Source organism: Amphiprion ocellaris, chromosome 13, assembly GCF_022539595.1.
Source record: "Amphiprion ocellaris isolate individual 3 ecotype Okinawa chromosome 13, ASM2253959v1, whole genome shotgun sequence".
Lineage (NCBI taxonomy): Eukaryota > Metazoa > Chordata > Actinopteri > Pomacentridae > Amphiprion > Amphiprion ocellaris.
In genome coordinates, this window is record NC_072778.1 from 24,705,655 (window position 1) to 24,726,242 (window position 20,588).

The 20,588-nt window shown below is 41.8% G+C and overlaps 1 protein-coding gene across 1 annotated transcript; it reads left to right on the top strand.

Moving 5' to 3' along the window:
• Positions 1-299: 299 nt before the first annotated feature.
• naa15a (N-alpha-acetyltransferase 15, NatA auxiliary subunit a) lies at positions 300-19,443 on the top strand. The gene is made up of 20 exons (XM_023276031.3): positions 300-500; positions 1,577-1,661; positions 5,190-5,294; positions 5,427-5,584; positions 8,217-8,351; positions 9,039-9,192; positions 9,437-9,556; positions 11,429-11,524; positions 13,261-13,367; positions 13,464-13,536; positions 13,660-13,829; positions 13,919-14,071; positions 14,638-14,766; positions 14,869-15,082; positions 16,318-16,511; positions 16,610-16,718; positions 16,879-16,977; positions 17,065-17,208; positions 18,514-18,611; positions 18,738-19,443. Exons 1-20 carry the CDS (start codon positions 447-449, stop codon positions 18,945-18,947), a joined length of 2,607 nt encoding a protein of 868 aa, XP_023131799.2. The 5' UTR covers positions 300-446; the 3' UTR covers positions 18,948-19,443.
• Positions 19,444-20,588: the final 1,145 nt, after the last annotated feature.

Genomic DNA, 20,588 nt, shown 5'->3' on the forward strand with positions numbered 1-20,588 from the left:
CTGTTTGAAAAGGTTGCGATGCACTCCCTTTTTCCATCTGTTCAAATCAAGTTTCAGTAAGTAAAGTATTTGATTCACTCTGAGAAGTCATGCAGTTTTAAATTGATAGAAATTCCAGTGGGATTTGGTTCCAAGAGTAACCGGTCCTCAAAACACCGGAGCATCCCGCCACTCCATCTAACATAACAACGGTTCAGAGATTTGCAACATATCCTGAAGCCGCTGTATTTAATGTCCTGGTAAAGGCAGTTTATTCGACCCTACACGCAGACTCCGACACAAGCCTGACCCGGAGGAGAAGCACAGCGGCCATTTTGCTCGGAAGGGGGCCTCGGCTTCAACACGTGAGAGAGAGGAGCCTGAAGAGACCGAAACAGTCCAGGATCTCTGCCTCTAAGAGGATATTATTCATGTGTGAACCGGCAGAGGCATAGGAAGCAGACACAATGCCCACAATCACTCTACCGCCGAAGGAGAATGCTCTCTTCAAGAGAATCTTGGTAGGCTAAATGCCTGAGATAACGTTAGCGGGCTAGCTAATGCTAGTTTGCCAAGTAGCCGTCAGTTGTAGCAGTCAGAGCAAGCAGCTTGAGAGTTGCTAGTGAATTAACCAACGATTCCGAAGACCAAAAGTATCGTTATTGTCCTTTTTCTGTTGTGAACTAGAAGCCGTAATAGTGCATTTGGGTAAATAGCACAGTGGGCTAGCGGGAAGTCCTGTGGTGTTGTCGCTATGCTCTGGCCTTCAACACATCCAAAGTATATCAATGACAAAGCTGCCTGACACATGACAGCCGCACAACTTTAGGTGGCTAGTTGCGCTAGCTCTCCAGGTTACAGAGGCGGTTAGTTAACTTATTCGGCTGCACTGTCAGTAACGTTTGCCTACGTTTGTCTTACATATACGTCCTAAATGGTTGTCGGCTGTTGTACTTAAGTTGATGAGGTGCAGCTAGCACCGGTACCTGCCGGGTGATCGTCCACCAAATCATCTCTAACCGGTTCCAAAAATCACCCTACACTTGATTCTTTATAAGATAACACGGAACAACCGATCACTAATTCATTTGGAGCCACATTGAATTCGATATGTACAACATCCAAAACTGTTGAAGTTAGGTCTTAGTTCAAAGTATCCTGCCATCGCTACCATGTACTGTGCACTTCCAGTCATTTTTATTACTAGCAGTACTAATACCTACTTGGCTATAGGAAGTGTCAGTGTTCCGTTGTGTCAGTCAGTGACTGGACTTCAGATACTGTAGTGGAAGTTGGCAGGGTTTCCACTGGGGGGCTCTGAGCCTGGCACATCCATCTGGCTGCTTGTCTGATTTCATCTCATCAACAGCCCTCCATCATCAAGTGCCACTGCTTTCATTTATCTCAGTTACACTTTCCTGCTGTCTGCATTGTAAGGGGGCAGTGCAGGAACATGTGTAGCTATCCTCAGAACCAAGTTATCTCTGCTGGTCACTGGACTACGCCAGACGTTACAGCTATGTCGTTTTTATGCATTTGAAGCCTGGTCTCTGGCCTCAGATTCTTGACGTACCATCTGCTCTGTCCATTGTTGCAGAGATGTTACGAGCACAAGCAGTACCGAAATGGCCTCAAGTTCTGCAAACAGATCCTGGGCAACCCAAAGTTTGCTGAGCATGGAGGTAAGCGGAGACCTTCTTGACTTTGTCCCTTCACACTAAACAGAAACATCACACTTCACTGACAGTTTCTGATACGCTCTGGGTGAAGAATCTACTAGTTTTACACAGGATGAGTGGTGTGGATCATTGTGTAATTATGTCTCTGTGGCATTGCCTAAAAACACACCATAGCCCTTCCTTATTGACAGCTAAAAAGGCAGCAATATGAGGAAAATGGCTGAAATTATTGAGAATGTAAATACATTCATATTCCTTCCATCATATATGAAAGACTGGTTTTGTATTTCAAAATATTACTCAGGCAGCAGTGGCCAAAATGGCTTTTCATCTGTGGCAGATAGTTTCTCTGGTCACGCTACTGTTTTCCCCTCCTGGAGCTAATGGTTAAACGTGGAGTAGAGGCCTTTTGTAATGAATGTGAAGACCTAAAGCATAATGTTCATACACTCATCTGTGTAGTTTAGATTATTAGAATTTGCAAATACACATCAATAGAGACTGTGTTTCTTGTTTTTAGTTTCTTGTGAACTTGAGTTTTGCTTCTGTACCTGTGTCAGTTAGATGGAAACATGACTTAAACATTCATCACAGAAGGGAAAGAATATTAGGAACTTCTGCTATGGTACTGCAAGTAGCATCCAGTGCTACTGTGGGTTGCGTCTTCCACAGCCAGTGTCAAAAACAATATCCACATATACATCAATAATAAAAGTTGAGCATTAATAGGACACTTCTCATCTGCAAAGAGTAGCAAACTAGTGAGTTTAGTGTGTGTTCACAGTAGTAAAAGATAATTGTAGACCTTATCCCATGATTGTAAGGAAAGGTTAAAGTGGATATCGGTTGTGGTTGTACTTAACAGGACAGGGTGATGGCGCTACTTGATTTAATGTAAGAAATATGAGCTTTGATTATCGATATAGGTGCCCTTTTTTTCAACAAAGTGTTCTGGAAATAGCCACATTTAAAGTTTTCACTTGTAGGAAAGTATGATGTTTCTTTGGATGCATGACAACTGGAGTCTCTGTTTACATTTTGGAAATATGCTGAACTACGTAGCTGTTACTTTTTTCTGTCTGCTATGGGATATACTGACAACTGACAGCTGAATTAGTTTGATATTGAAGAACTCTAGACCTAATGATTTTCAGACAACTTCTAAAGCATCTCAGTTCCTTGCTGCCATTGGTGTAAGTGATCGTATCCATGGCAACATTGTGCTTGCAGTTACTTGGGAAAGTTAACATCTGTTTACACAAGTCAAGTCTTTAAACGTGACATTTTCCAGGCTATTTTAAAATATATGTTCAAGCTCATATTCGTGATATTAAATAAACTATACAAAGGATTGGCAAGCACCTTCATCTGTTCTTATCTTTATGAGATTTGTTCTTATGAGATAACAAGTCATAATTACAACATTAAGACTCCTCATTTTTTGTGAATGCAATGTGCTTCTGTATTTTATGACCTAATTTACTCTTGTAAGATTACTGTTGTCTCATCTACCACTTTGAGTAAATTTTGGTTCAAGTTTTTCCTCGCATTGAGCAACAGCTGTTTCATTGTGGTTTTCTCCCATGTGTCACCTATTTTGTTATACCATGTAACTATCTTAACTTTAAAAAAAGAAAGCTGAAAGGACTGTGAGTGCTCTGGCTTGAATTAAATGCTTTTGTCCAATATTATGCTTTTGCGCTGTGAATTAAGTTAAATTCATTAGAGGATAAGATAGAGCTTTATTGCTGTTTCATGTAAAATGCATGGCATGCAAAAATGGCTGAACAGCTTAGCATAAATGACTGTAAGTACAAACCAGGCAAAAAGTAATGGATTATCCTTCGGCTTAGCACATACACGGGACCCTTCCATGGACCAAGAAACTCTCGATAACCAAATACTCGAAGTGTTGACTGACTCTTACAGACTCACTGTAAATGCACTGACAGCAGTTTAACATCGCTAAGGCTGCATAAAAGCCATAACAGAAAAAAACAAGAAAAGTATTCAGAGTTCAGTACTCCGCCAAGGCTGCTCAATCTTTTTTTCATTTTCGACAGATGAAATCTTCAATAAAAGTTGACTCATCTAATGATTACTTAGCAATTATCATTACATTAGCTAACATCCCTTGCAGCTATTAAATTAGAATCAAAAGACATAACATACATATCTGTGACTAAATATAATGTGATTCAGACTTAAATATATTACCTCGTCCATGAACAGAATTTCTGCCTGAGTCTCGTCAGATAGATTTTCAGCAGTGGTTGCGAGGACAACAACTGATTCACAACTTCATCAAACTACAGCTTGTATCATTTGTCTGACGACGACATAATTGGTGCTAGAAATGACATATCGTGCATTTAATAGAAAAAGGAGCATATGCTTTTGATAGTATTGGAGGTCATTCCTTTGGGACTCCTACATCACCTCCATCGCAGCTGACATTTGCTGTCACTGGGAACTAGACAGTGGAGGGAGAGGTAGTGTAAAATCTGTATTTTAATTTAGAGAAAACTGCAGTGATGAAAATGACCACAGCTTTATAATTATGGGAGACAGGGAACAGATAAAGCTCAGGAGGAATTACAGCCACTCGTCAGAAGTGGTAGTAATGTGAGGAGTCCAAATAAAAACAGAAATGAAAAATGAACTTAGAACCAGTGGAGAGCAGGACGAGTGTCTTAGTGCGTGACAGACTTTTGATAATGTTGGCTAATGTGTTATCTCTCAGTACAGCTAAGCCTGCTGTTATGTATTAGCATAGAATACAGCTAACACTGACTGAAGCTGGTAGGTGTATTGACACTGACTGCAAAAGCAACTAATACATGCAGATCAGCAGTTTAGTCGTGTCTAGTTTGCCTAACAGAAACCCATCCTGTTTTATGATGCCATGTGAAAGAGAGAGGTGGGACAGAGCTGACTAATTCAAAAGGCTATCAACATAAAAGAAGACTTAGAGAGCTAAGATGTTCCATCCCAAACTCCATTCTGTCTCCATGAACATGATCCTTCTGTTAAACCTGAGTGCCACAAATGACCATACTCTTTACAGATGCAGCAGTAAAGTCTCTTCACCTGTACAAAATGAAAATAACTGTTCACTCAATGTATGTCCTGACTGGCTGGACAAATTCAATAATTCACCATGATGCAAAACTGTGAAATGTGACTGAGAAAAATGACCAACCTCTGAAACAGCTGCTGAGATTCTCCACCAGCTACTACTGCACAGTGGACTTTGAAGAGCACTCCTCAAAATGCTGATTTTTTTTTTTTTTTTTTAATCTGAATCTCTGTCTTTATGTCTCATAAACATATAAAATGGGTTCTTGAACTTTTCCACTGATAATATTGAAAAATCTTTTAAGTAGAAATATCATGAAAATCACATGCAGTCGGTTGCTCCTTCAATTTTTATTTTATTTTTTAGCTTTGTGACCAACATTGTGCAGAGTACAGTGTTTGACATGAGTGATCTCATGTCTCACTCATCACTCTGCTTGCTCATTTCTCCAGAGACCCTGGCCATGAAGGGTTTAACCCTTAATTGTCTGGGCAAGAAGGAGGAGGCCTACGACCTGGTAAGACGAGGCCTACGCAATGACCTCAGAAGCCACGTCTGTATCCTTTCCTCACTGCCCAGCGCCCTCAGCCTTCGTCTTTTTTACATAATTTCTCCATTGTTGTACATTTGTAAGCACATGTAAACACCTGGATAGAGTGTTTTCTTCCTAAACGCGCTGACCCTCCCAGGCTGGCATGTGTACGGCCTGCTGCAACGCTCGGACAAAAAGTACGACGAGGCCATCAAGTGTTACCGCAACGCTTTGAAGTGGGACAAGGACAACCTGCAGATCCTCCGAGACCTTTCCCTGCTTCAGATCCAGATGAGGGACCTGGAGGGATACAGGGTGAGAGACACCAGCGAGATGAGATGGGTTTGAAAATAGAATCCTTTAGATTAAATACACTGTCCTCTGTAAGTACTGGAACAGTGAGGCCAATTCCTTTATTTTTGCTGTAGACTGAAAACATTTGGGTTTGACATCAAACGATGAGACCAGAGATCAACATTTCAGCTTTTATTTCAGGTATTTACATCTGGATCTGATACACAACTTAGAAGATAACACCTTTTGTTTGAACCCACCCATTTTTCAGGTGAGCTAAAGTATGTTAACATGTGACTGACAGGTGTGTTTTGTTACATTGATTATTCAGACAATAAATACCGCTCAGTGTCTACGTTCAGTTTCATATTTGGGTTTTGCTGTGCAGACTGCATCTATAGTTAGAGGTGTAACCAGCATGAAAACCAGAGAGCTGTCTATGGCTGAAATACAAGCAATTGTGAAGCTGAGAGAAGATTTAAAATCAGAGTCATTGCACAGGCATTAACCATAGTCAGTACAACCATTTGAAATGTCCTGAAGAAGAAAGAAACCACTGGTGGACTCGGTAACAGACATTGAACAGGTAGAACAAGGAAAACGGCTGCAGTTGAAGACAGAAACATTGTGAGAGCTGTAAAGGAAGACCCTAAAACAACTGTTAGTGATCAACAACAACCTCCAGAGGGCAGGAGTGAAGGTATCACAATCTACTGTTCACAGAAGACTTCATGAACAAAAGTACAGAGGCTACACCAGAAGATCAAACCATACATTAGCAAGAAGAGCAGGAAGGGCAAGCTGGAATTGGCCAAAAAGTATAGAGGTGAGCCTGAAAAATTCTGGGACAAAGTTTTATGGACAGATGAGACAAAGATGAGCCTTTCCCACAGTGACGGAAAGGCTAAAGTTTGGAGAAAGGAAGGATCTGCTCATGATCCCAAAACATACAGTGGAGGTACGGTCATGGCTTGGGCTTGCATGACTTCTTCTGGGATGGACTCATTAATCTTCATTGATGATGGAACATATGATGGCAGCAGCTAAATGAACTCAGAAGTTACAGAAAAATTTTATCTGCCAATTTAAGGAAAGATGCAACCAAGTGATTAGGACATCCTTCATCTTGCAGCAAGATAATGACCCAAAGCACACTGAAAAACAACAAAGGAGTTCATCAGGGGCAAGAAGTGGAACGTTTTAGACCAGCCAAGTCAATCTCCAGACTTCAACCCTATAGAGCTGCATTTTACCTGCTAAAGGGGAGGCTGAAAGGAGTAACCCCTCAAAGCAAACAACTGAAAGACGATGAGGTGAAAGCCTGGAAAAGCATCAGAAAAGAAGAATGCTAAAGTTTGGTGATGTCAGTGGGTCACAGGCTTGATGCAGTTATTGCAACTAAATATTAAGTCTTATTTAGTTTAAGTTCATCTGTTCCAATACTTTTGCTCACCTAAAACTTTGGGGTTCCGTTACAAATAATGTTATCTTCTAAGTTGTGTATCAGATCCAGATGTAAATACCTGAAATAAAAGCTGAAATGTTGATCTCTGGTCTCATATTCATCGTTTGATGTCAAACCCAAATGTTTTCAGTCTACAGCAAAAAAACTGGCCTCACTTTCCCTGTACTTTTGGAGGGGAGTGTAGATGAAGGGTGACAGGATGAGACTGGATGAACATCAGTTCTCGCTGCAAAAATTGGCAATAATTTAGTTTTTTCCGTTTGTTTTCAAATTCAGAATTTAGATGAACAAACCATTGAAAGCATCCAAACTGTGTCATCATACAAGTGATTCTGTTTCTATGTTTTGTATTTTGCAGTTTACCGTGTTCTACAAGTCACTCCGAAGCACATTTTTAAAAAAAACATGAAGCTTTTTGTGATGTCTGTTTCAGTATGAGCACTTAAGATGAATCACTGATCTCCTTCTGATGTTTAATAATGATGATTGAGATATTAATGTGATGGTGCTTTGCAGAAACGTCTGATGAGTTCATACTACTGGTGCTATAAATAACCACACACATGTATTGCTTGCATTTCAGAGGGTTTCTACATCCATTTATGGAGAATTGTGGGAGTAGAAATCCCCACTAGGACTGTGATTTAGTGAACAGAATCAGCTGTGCTTGTGGCTTTATAAATCTGACAAAAGGAATGCATATTTCTGTCTTTGTGCATGTACACAGTCATGAGTCTGCAGTGTTTCATACGTCTGGACCCAGGTTTGCTCCAATGGCACACAGTTTGAGAACCAGTGGCATAGCCTACTCTAATTAATTTTTCTGTAAGTGTTTTCAACACCAGTGACAGGACAGTTGAGTTGAGTTTAGGTTCTGTCAGACTTAGCTGCCAAACTTAGCCAGACTGTGGAGGCTGACAGAACATGGCTGCAGCTGTTCTACCGAGGCAGAATGTTTGACCTGCGAGCAGTTCTTACTCTGCAGAATACTTGGATTAGCACCTCATTGAGCCGTAAAGACTTCCTGCTTTCATTATATTGTAGAGCAAATACATTTTTTTCAAATCATTATTCCGAAAGTAACACTTACTCATTTAACTAAATAGCCGAGAAGTGAGTGGCACCTACTCTTGAATAATGTTTCTGACTTGTACTGGTCTGGTGTGTGATGGTTCTCTCTCTCTTCAGGAGACTCGGTACCAACTCCTGCAGCTCCGTCCAGCCCAGCGGGCCTCGTGGATTGGGTATGCAGTGGCTTATCACCTTTTAGAGGACTTTGAGATGGCTGCCAAGATTGTTGAGGAGTTCCGCAAAACACAACAGGTAGGCTAAAGATACTTGACTGAAGAGTGCAGATTTCTTTAAATGTATCCAAAGACAAATAAGACACAGTCTAACTAGAATAAAGTGTCTTTCTTTTTATTCCAGAACAGGTAGACTTTAGAACAATCTGTCTTCCAGATGTGTGTCTCACTATGGGATTCTTCGACACTTTCTGCTTGCTTCAATTCTATTGTTTTTAAAAACCTTCTGGGGTTTTGTCAGGTAGAAATGCTGTTGATTTCTGAGAGCACCGAAAATACTAGAAAAAGACATGAAGCTAAATCCATGGTTGGGGTGTTTTAACAGAAATAATGATGCTAGGGCTTTATGAAACAGAAGTTAATGATATTACAGGGTGGTGAGATGGCTTGTACAAAACGGGCATTTCTTCTGTCTTTTGAACCAGTTTGATTTGATTCAGTGTTTCTTTGACTCTAGCAAACAGTCGTTATTCTCTATGAAATCAGCTGCATTCACCCACTTACTGTGGGTACTGTGTGCAATCACACACTGATGTAGACCCCATCTACATGTCAGCCACCACCCTCATTTGCTTTGAGACAGTTTTTTTGTGGCAGAAAAATAATTACATAAAACAGGTTAATAAGAGCGTCATTATTCCGCTTCAAATGCACGTATCTGTTTCAGTTCACACCAAAATCCTTTTTTCTGTGTGTTCTTGTTCAGACGTCTCCAGACAAAGTGGATTATGAGTACAGTGAACTGCTGCTGTATCAGAACCAAGTTCTGAGGGAGGCAGGCCTGCACAAGGAGGCCCTTGATCACCTCAACAACTATGAGAAACAGATCTGTGACAAACTGGCTGTAGAGGAGACCAGAGGTAAACGGATGTTGTTCAGACACAAGTGCTGCTCATTCAGTTTGTATGTTTAAGTAGAGGTGCTGAAATAGTCCAGTCCAGTCTCCTGGACAGGATGTTGAGTTGTTGGTGAACCGTAATCACTTGGATCCTACTTGCTGACCACCACCATGTTAGGGATCAGACACTCTTTAGAAGTGTGTGTATTGTGCTCAGTGAGTGACAAACCTGCAGAAGTGTTTTCTAAGCATGTGTGTGTTTGTAGGAGAGCTGCTGCTAAAGCTGGAGAGGCCTGAAGAAGCTTCAGAGGTTTACAGGAGACTCCAGGAGAGGAACCCAGAGAACTGGGCCTACTATCAGGGCCTGGAAAAGGCATTGAAGCCAGGTGAGAACTTTTAAATCAGGCCTAGCCATGTGTCAACCTGGTGTTATTTACTGGGGCTTCACCTCAATCACAGTGGTCTCTGCATCACCAGTTTAGGTGATCTCTGTACATTGTTATGTGCTTGTGGTTCCTGCTTTTTCTTTTCTGTTGATATTTTTTCGCTAATGAGTATGTGAACCTAATGATTTTTTTTCTGTTAACTTTCTGTCCCTTTTACTTCATTCATACTGAGATATGGCAACATCTTTCCCATTTGCAGTGAGGATGATTGAGCTTCTCTCATTCTCTTAAGAAACGTTTACTTCTCAGTAAAAATGTTACCCTTTCCGTCACTCTTACATTCTAAGAGCACTTTATTAGGAACATGTAAACACAGGCTTATCTATGCAGTTAACCAATCATGTGGCAACAGTACAGCATAAAATCTTGCGGAAACCAGTTGGCAGCTTTGATTAATGTTCATATCAAACATCCGAAGGGAGAAAAATGTGACTTTGACTGTGGCATGATTGTTGGTGACAGAGATCATAATCTGACTAGTTCTGGACCTGCTGAGCGTCACAGCAGTTTGTAGAGTTTAGCCAGAACAAGCAAAAACCATGCAGTTAGCTACAGATGTGCAGATGGACACACCTGGTTGATGAGAGAAGTCAGAGATCAGACTAGCTGGAGCTGAGAAAAAGGCTACAGTAACTCTGATAACTATTCTACAGCTCATCAGAAGTGTACTGCTGAAGACAGAAAAATGTTGCCTTGGTCTAATGAATCTCAATTTCTGCTGAAGTTGCAGCTGGTAGGCTCACTGTTTGGCATCGACAGCATGAATCCACGGAGCCAACCTGCCTTGTGTCAACAGTCTAGGCTGCTGCTGCTGTATCAGTGTGGGGGATGTTTTCCTGGCACACTTGGTGCCCCTTAATACCAATCAGTCATGGTCTGAATGCCACAGCCTGTCTGGGGGCTGTTGCTGACCATGTGCATCCCTTTATGGCCACACATTTAACATCTTGTAATAGCTACTTCATGCCACAAAGTAAAGTCAAACTGGTTTCATGAATATGACAGTGAATTCAGTGGATGTTCAAGGCCTCCCCACCCAACAAATGTGAAACTTTGGATGTCGTGGAATGGAAGATTGGCAGCAAGAATGTGCAGAAACGATCTGATAAATCCTGTCAACATAGAGCAAAATATCAGAGAAAGGTTGTTTCACTTACCATGTCCATTCAATAGTTTCCACTTTTTGGGAATCTATCAGTAAAGTGTTACGGAGATAATAGACATTTCTCAGTACAACATCCTCTATTATCACAACAAGACACAATATCTTACTGTTGTTAGGTTTACATCTGTATATTTCCAAAACGTGAACAAAAAATGTGTCATGTGATCTTAATGAATATAACACTTACACAGGTATCAGTGTCCATCCATCCATTATCTACACACCACTTAATCCTCATTAGGGTCATGGGGGGCTGGAGTCTATCCCAGCTGACTGAGGGTAAAGTCAGGGGACACCTGGACAGGTAACAGTCTATCACAGGGCTACACATAGAGACAAACAATCACACTCACATTCACACCTACAGACAAATTAGAATCACCAATTAACCTCAGCATGTTTTTGGACTGTGGGAGGAAACAGCACCAGGAGAACATGCAGATATCAATATGCAATTATTAATTATTTTGAAAAGAATTTGCCGAATTTTTTTCTGTAAAACCCTTGTTGGGCAACAGAAAGACAAAAAACGATTGATGTCTGATTATTCAGTGTGGTACTGGTTGGCCAAAGGGTGAGTGTGCTTTTAGTGGAATGATGTGTTGACTGATGAGTTTTCTCTTTCCATTCCGTATGTGTGTGTCCAGGCAGTATAGAGGAGCGTCAGAAGATTTATGAGGACTCCTGGGTGAAGTTTCCGAAAGGCCTAGTTCCCCGAAGACTGCCTCTTAGTTTCCTCACAGGTAACCAAAGTAGACCCTGTAGCAGCACCACATAGCCATTACTGCTGTGACACTATCTCATGGAGTTATCAAATGTGAGCAAATATTCTTACCCAACTACAGTAACTGTTGAATATGGCTAATGTGGAGACATCAGCGCCATCTGCAGAAGAAGAACAGAGGTTGCGATAGAGATATCTAGAAAACTGGGTTTAGATTATAGTGTCGAACTACAGTTTTTATTATTAAGAAGAAATATCTTGGTTAATCCGCCAAATATTTCCTTGATTAATCATTTACTTCTGTGATCTATAAAACATTAGCAAACTGAAAATGCTCATCTCAATATCCAAGAGCCCAGGTGGTCATATGTTCTCTACGGTCCAAAAAAATGTCCAAGTGATTCCCAAATTCTCAAGTGGTTGTAGTGTAAAGTCACAAAAAGCAGCAAATTTGTACTATTCACTTCTTGCTATTCTATTAAAAAACACATAAACCACCCCTCCGTATATGCAATCTGTGTTTGAGACAGCATGATATGAGAGGAGGTCAGATTCCACCTACCTGTACTTTTTGTGTACTCAATGCTTTATCCAGCAGGAGATGAACAGTAGTGTGAACAGTGCAACTGCCTACCTGAGCAGCTTGTCAATGCTACAAGATATATTTAAAATGATAATGGAATTGATATTACAAATGTGTAACTATGTTTATTACTGTCTTCTGATTAAATTAAATATAGTAAACATTTAGAAGAGTGTACAGCCAAATGGATGAAAAAGTTTTCTTTTACAGTCAGAGTAAATGGTTTAAGAATGGGTTAGCTCACTTTCTACTGTGTATTTTAAGCAGTTTCCTTAACTAATACTCATCCATGTTGATGGTCTGTCGGTTAAAAATCAATGAAATGCAGCAGATGTTTTTCCATTGGGTAACCATTTTTTAGCTATTGTAGCATTTGTTCACCACATCATCATGTTACCTTCTAAACTTAACAAGCAGAAAAGTACTATAAATTAAGACACTAACTAATGACTTCATTTCTAGTTGCAAAGCTCCCTTTATCAGTACTTTGTAGTATTATCAATTTGATAAAAAGCCCTCTCATACCCCAAGATCCTCATAGGATGGGACTTGTTCACTGTAGCCAACTTTATTCCAGATTGTCCACAAATACTTCAGTGCAGGAAATCTGTCACTGTTTACTGCCTCCTGTAAAATGGACTTCTACTCATGCTGGCTCCCATCCTGTGTTAACCAAGCTGCTGTTCAACTTGCTAGGTTAGCGTCAGCATGAGCCTCAGACAAGTAGCTACACTGGACAGTTCAAGGGGTGTTCGCTCATGTATATAATATTCACAACTTCATGCTGCAGTGCGGTCAGATATGACTGCCACAATTAGTTCTGTAACCGAGCTGGAAACAGTTTGTCTAGACAGCTGTTGTACGCTTCAACCGATGTACTGCTAATCAACACACTGCAGATTCCTTTCTGTAACAGTTCACCTTTGCCAAAGTACACAGGTAGCGACTGACGTGCACATTTACCAGTTAATGGATGATGGTGTCATTTTGTAGTTTGACTGCAGTTTGGAAGGACTACAGCTAATTAAAGCTAAACATGAGAAGCCTGCTAGTAACGCTAATTCTGCTCTTAATTTTGCAAATTTGCAGTGGTGGCACATTCTATTATTCAACTGCATGTGGCAGTTCAAATCTCACGTTACTGTACCTTTGCTGTGTGTTGTGCTGGCCAGGGGAGAAGTTTCGTGAATGTCTGGACAGCTACTTGAGGATGAACTTCAGCAAAGGCTGCCCGCCTGTCTTCACTACCCTCAAATCCCTCTACACCGTCAAAGAAAAGGTGATCAGGTTGACATTCGAAGTCTGTGCTTCCACGTTGAAATTCCGTTCCTCCCTGTTTGAAATACAGCTTTAAACTTGTTCTGTCCATTTGTAGGTTACAATCATTGAAGAATTAGTAGTTGGCTATGAAACCTGTTTAAAAGGCTGTCGAATGTTTAGTGAAAATGGTGAGTGTTGCCTTTCCTGGACTCAGTTGATTTGATTTTGAAATATGTGTGACTGCATGTCGTATAATTGACATACAAAAGCAGGGACTGAGCTCAGTGTGACCTGGCTTAATGTGTGTACAGATGATGGAAAGGAGGAGCCCCCCACCACCCTGTTGTGGGTACAGTATTTTCTGGCACAGCACTTTGACTTCATAGGCCAGCCTAACGTGGCTCTGGAGTACATCAACGCAGCTATCGACAGCACGCCCACACTCATCGAGCTCTTCCTCATCAAGGCCAAGATTTACAAGGTTCAGTATAAACTCGTCAAATATGAGCAAAGTGCTCACATGTAGTTGTTGCTTTCTCTCTCCTCTGACCGGCTTCTTTTGCCCTGCAGCACGCCGGTAACATAAAGGAAGCGGCTCGGTGGATGGACGAGGCTCAGGCTCTGGACACCGCTGACCGTTTCATCAACTCCAAGTGTGCTAAGTACATGCTCAAGGCCGGTCTCATCAAGGAAGCAGAGGAGATGTGCTCCAAATTCACACGGGTAAGAGAAAACGCGTGTTCACATTTTGTTTTTCTACAATTAAAATGAAGAGTTTATCCAATATTTAAATGTAGGGTCAATGTGTTGCTGAAATGCATACATTTTTTCTCATAAAGAGGAAAGTCCTACTAACTTTACACATCAAAGTCTGTTTCCAGGGAATATGAATCAATGTGAGGCTTTCGTGTTTGCAGTAGGAGATGTGTGAAGTCTAGCAATAGGTCCTCTGATACATCAGCCTGATATAATAGTTACACTTTGGTCTAAAGTATTCCATAGTCTGACAGTTTTCCATGTACTCTTGAGGGTCACTGTTGTGAATGATGCAGGTTTTCATCCGATTGAATTGAAAAATGTAGCCTCGGGCTTTGTGCAGTTCAGAGGGTTTTCTGAAAATGTTCTTGCATCAGAATTGAGTGCATGAAAACACACCTACCGAGCTTTTCTAATAAAGCATTTCTTTTTCCCACGTTAGCTTCATTTCACCTCACTGTGCTCAGGTTCTCTTTGACTACATGATGTGATGACGGGAGTGTGTGCGTGTGTGTGTGTGTGTGTGGTTTCAGGAGGGCACGTCTGCTGTGGAGAACCTGAATGAGATGCAGTGCATGTGGTTCCAGACAGAGTGTGCCTTGGCCTACAAGGCCATGAACAAGTTTGGAGACGCGCTGAAGAAGTGCCATGAAATTGAGAGGGTGAGTTTAATCTTAACATCAGCACTTGTCACTCCAGGTATCCAGATCAAATCTCAGACACTTTTGTTTATGCTCACTCACACTCCTCCTGATTCCATTCAGCATTTTGTGGAAATTACCGACGACCAGTTTGACTTCCACACCTATTGCATGAGGAAGATGACGTTGCGCTCCTACGTGGACCTGCTGAAGCTGGAGGACGTCCTGCGGCAGCACCCCTTCTACTACAAAGCTGCTCGAACTGCCATCCAGATCTACCTGGCCCTGCACGACAAACCCCTGACCGACGACAGCAAGGAGAGCCAAGCAGATACTGGTCAGTGTCTGTCTGTCTGTTTGTCTGTCTGTCTGTCTGTCTGTCTGTCTGTCTGTCAACCACTTATGATATAGCATCTCAAATAGAATGTAGTAATATATGAAATAACCTTTCTCAGATCAGATTTTTTGCTTAGTGATCAATTGAAAACATACTGTTTGTGAAATGTAATTAGTGGAAAATGCTGATATGTTTCTGATCTTTCTGCATTAATGAATGACTTATATTTTCTCACATAACTCCTGTACACTATCAATATTTATAATACAACTAAAATATTCAGTAGTTATGTTTCTGTTAAGCCAAGTGTGATCAAATATTTCACACACCAAATGACAGCAACATATCTTATAGAAGTGTCACTCTTGTCCACTCTGCTCACCTAGCATTAGCATTACTACAGCTAAACTATATTTGATTATAGCTTGTTGGTGTTTTCTTACTAAAGCAGAAATGGAAAACCATTCAACAGACAGCATGATTTGAGGTCTTAGTCTCCTCCTTCAGCTCTGTAGGTCTTCAGATAGTGGTGGCAGTATAAAATAGAAATATACAATTTGATGGATTTTGTGTTGTTTCCTTGCGTTATAAACTTCATTAGTGATTGTATTTGAGCTTTTCTGAGAAATGATAGACAATGTGAAGATGGACAACATGCTTCGAAGACATGAAGCCAAATTATCTCAGAAGTGGATCTGCTGGTGTCACCATTAGCAACCAGAGCACAGTGTGACTGGGACCCTGAGAAGTGGTATTAAGGTCCCACCTTTTGCTCAGAGATAACGTTTTCATCTAGAAAACAATGTGCAAAATCGAAATGGTTGCACCTGGGCTCGGTGAAGTTCAAGGGGTGTTCGCTCACAAATTTTTGGGTAGGAAGCACCGACTGTAAAGACTGGTGGCAAATGGCTGCTCAAGATAGCAGCATCCATTTCAGCTTTTTTTGGCTTCGCTTTTCAAAAGTGGGAGGAAGTGGTGATGCAGCATCCATTTTTACAGAAAGTCTTTGGCTGGAAGTAGAGAGCTGACCGACGAGATTGAATATGAGAGGTAGCTTGACCTACTGTCCTTAGTCTTCATAGGCCTTCAGTTGTAGCAGGCACACAAATAGGAAAGCGCAACTCCTGTTGTTCTGTTGATGCTACAGTTTGCACCCCCAGTTTGCTGATAGCCCAGATTTAAAAGAAGCATACCATTATTAGTAACAAAATACAATTTTTCATTTTGCCCTTTAGAGAATCTGACAGACAAGGAGCTGAAAAAACTGCGCAACAAACAGCGAAGAGCCCAGAAGAAGGCCCAATTAGAAGAAGAGAAGAAGAATGCAGAGAAGGAGAAGCAGCTAAAGAACCAAAAGAAGAAGAAGGAGGATGATGACGAAGAGATAGGAGGGCCCAAAGAGGAGCTAATACCAGACAAACTGGCCAAGGTGGGTTCATGTTTACCTGCTCTGTGTTGTGAGTACAGCTAGCCTGAATGCTAGTTATTACAGATGAGTAATGAGACATGGTCAACTTCTTTTACCAGCCGGATAATCCGCTGGAGGAGGCGGTCAAGTTCCTGATCCCTCTGAAGAACCTGGTGCGCAACAAGATCGAGACTCACCTCCTGGCGTTTGAGATCTACTTTAGGAAAGGTCAGACGGATCCTTTCAGCATGTTGCATATTTTATCACAACATTCAGCTCAATTTGGACTTTTTTTCATGAAAGAAAGGTATATGACACATTACCAAAGTAAACTGCTGTGAATACATTACAAAACTAACTTTACATTTGCTTCTCTCTCCTCGTTCAGAGAAATACCTGCTGATGCTTCAGTCGATAAAGAGGGCTGTGGCCATAGAGCCTTCCAACCCGTGGCTGCACCAGTGTCTAGTACGTTTCTTCAAAGGAGGTAAGCATTGCCCACTGCTAGCTACATGAAGAATTGTAGCAATAGATGTTTCCAAAGCCTCATCCGGTCCGTTTATCGTGTCTGCAGTGAGTGAGAGTGCAGACTTGGCAGAGGCAGTGAGGACGGTGTTGAAGCAGGAGATCTCCAGGCTGTTTGGGGAGAGCAACCCTCAGAGCTTCAACAAGAACTACCTGAGCCAACACTCGAACTCCATCCCACACCGAATGGCCGGTACATGGCACACACAGACACTCACACCACGAGTACAGAGATGATTAATGCAGCTCGTAACCTGCCTGCCAGGTGGTACATTTTTCTGTTTGCTTTCAGTCAGACTCAAAAACAGATGTGGAAAATGATTCTTGTGAAAATAAAGTTAGCTCACTGTTTGTGCAATTTACCCTACATCAGGGCTGGAGAGGGTCAGAGGTCACTGATCTACCATAACTTAGGAATTCATGTGCTAAATATGACACACAAATGTCTAATAGGAGGAAATGATTCAGTGAATTTTGACAGCCAGATCGGCACACATTGCTTCTCTACATGCTACAATTGGTTCATTTTCCACACATGCTCTAGAATACATGATAATAAGAAGAATCATATCCATAATCACTTCACTCAGTGTTTACAGAGCACTTTGGCAAAGCAGAGTACCCAAAAGACAAAATAACATGATGTAAAAACAAGAAGAAAATGATGCAAACATGCAAAACGCAATTTGTCAGTTTCAGTAAATACTAATAAAATAATAAAAGACAAAAAAATAAACCTTAATGAGAAATAAAAGGCTTACATCACCTTAAGGAATTGTGTGAAAATTGGGTTTAAGGACCTGAAAAGAAGCGTATAACTCAGTGAGCCTTTTCTAATTAGGCAGGTCATTGCAAGCAGGGGGTCCCTGATGCCTAAAGCAGGGTCACCTTTTTTTTTTTACAGATAGATAATCAGATAGTTTTATTGATCCAATAAAGGAAAATGCAGTGTTGCAGCAGTTATTTATATATCAGAAAAACACACAAAAAACCCTATTTTAAAAATGGGCTCAACATCAAAACTCTCACAGTTCAAATTAAAAGAATGTTGAATGTAATCATCAGAAGATAAGATAAGAAGATAAGTTCCTTAGACCTCAGGGGTCTGAAGAGGCCTCCAACCAAAAACACTAAACCATCTGATACAAACTGGCTCCTGTTCTGACAAAGTAGAAGTCCTGCAGGGCGCCCCAGTGGACTGCTAAACTGGGGCTATAGTCCCAACACAGTGGTCATGGGCTTGATTCCAGCCCTCGGCCCTTTGCTGCAGGTCCTTCCTCCATTCTTCTCCACACTTTCCTGTCTTCTCTCGCTACTATCCTATCAATGAAGCCAAACAAGGCCAGAAAAAGAACTTTAAAAAAAAAAAAGTAGAAGTATTACAGTGTGACTTAAATGTAAAAGTGGCAAACGTACCTATCTGCAAGCCAACATGACATTCAGGTTTGTGTAACCCGGTGCTGCTTGTCATCACTCTGTCTCTCCCATGTGCTCCCAGCTGCTAAGATGATGGTGTACCTGGAGCCCTCCTCTGATAAGATGGCCTGTGAGATAGCTACGGCTCTGGACGAATCTCTGGCTGGAAGAAGCATCCAGGTCTGTGACGCTTCAGCATTGACAACAGTACCACACACCACACAGCTGCTGTTTCAGCTTTAGAACGTGTCCAGACTAATAGTGTGTGTGTGTGTGTGTGTGTGTGTGTGTTTGTGTGTGCTGCAGATCTGTACTGAGGTGCTGGAGGCTTTGCACGACGGGCAGCTGGGCGAGGGTCAGCAGAAGGCAGCTGAGGCTTACCGAGCCGCCTGCCATAAGATCTACCCCTACAGCCTGGCCTTCATGCCACCCGGTTACCAGGACAACAGCACCACAATCAGTGCCAACGGCGACCTGTCGGCAGGAGAGCACGATGACATGGCAAACGAAATGTGAGCTCGGACGAGGCGAGTGGAGGAGGAGGAGGAGGTGCGAGCACGCCGCCAGACGCCTTAGTCCGCCAACACACCATTTCCCCAACCCCTGCCTTCCCTCCAGTTCCTGGGCTATGGCTGCTGTGAGTCGCCCCCACATTGCACTGATCTGGATGGACAGAGCGCCACAGGAGAGGCAGGAAAGGGAGCTGGCACATGGAAGAAGATGATGCCCATTTAACTTTTTTAAACAATAAAAAAGGCCCTGTCCACAGTTGTTCTAACTGAACAAAACAGATGAATACAGTATGGGGAGGCATGCCAGGATTCTGGGAAAAATGGACATTGGCTGGACTAAGATGGCTTCTGTGAACACAGTCTAGGTTTTCTATAACTCCTGTGTTTTCACGCCATGTCCTTCTTGTAGGTGCATCTGCTTCTCACGTTTTTAAAAGTAATTTATATATTACAAACTGACAAATGGATTAATAAAACAATGTTTGCAAAACCAAACAGTACCATTGTGATAGTAGTGGTGATGTTATTGCTTGTGTGTTGCCAAAAATGAAGAGAAAAAGGTCAAACTGAGGCTGTGTTTAGCAGCTGTCTGCTCCCTGCAGTGGCCTGGTCCAGCCACATGAGGGCGCAACCTGCAGTCAACATGAGCTGTGAGAGGAGGGTGAGGGGACAAGAAGACGGGCCTCAGTGAGCTGCAGATGTGAGAATTGTGCTTTTGTGCCTTCACAGTAGTTCCTTTGCTCATCAGCACTTTGATCCTGTGAGGAAGGCTGCTGAGGTGTCTCCTGAAAATGACTTCTTTTCAGTATTTGTAAGTCCAACCATCGACCTGATAAATAACCCTTGAAGGAAGATTGAGAAAACTAGGCTGAACTAAACACTTGATTGAAGCAAGCTCTTCTGATTGCACTGCAGTACAGATGAAGTCAAAAGTTTAAACACTTTGTTCAAAAATGTCAATATTTTTACTATTTTCTGCAATGGAGAACAAAACTGAAGACACTAAAACTCAAATTTGATCACTTCTGTAGTAAACAAAGCAAAGGTTTTCTCAAAGTTTTACATATAGAAGTAGATACCTTTGATCACAGCTTTTCACACTTCTCTACCTCGTGAGGTTGTTGTCTTGTCCAGATGTCTTCATGGACCACAGCTCTTCTTGTACACTTCACAGTGGGAACCACACATGCACGTACCAGCTGTTCACGAAGGACCCAGACACTTTCATCTAAAGCCTCACTTATGGACTCGAGACCAAAGTCCAGATTCCCACTGGCCTAATGTCCATTCCTTGTGTTTCTGGGTCCAAGCAGTTGTCCTCTTCTTCTCGGTCTCTATCAGTAGTGGTTTCTTTGCAGCACTTCCAGCATGAAGGTCTGTTCCACATGGTCTCCTCCCACCAGCTGATTTGTATGCAGCAGAACTCTTAGAAGAATAATGAACGAACCATGGGTTACCCAAAGAGCGCTTCAGAAGCTCTGGTTGTCGTTGTCTTGACAGTGTCTGACTTGTAGCTTTCAGCTAATCCAAACATGAGGAAAGAGGTGAAGTGTGAGTGGAACTGAGGCAAACCATGCAAATGTCTGCAACAACTCTTGTATGATCCCACCTCCTGTCGCTCAAAATGGCCTTAATGTCCTTAATT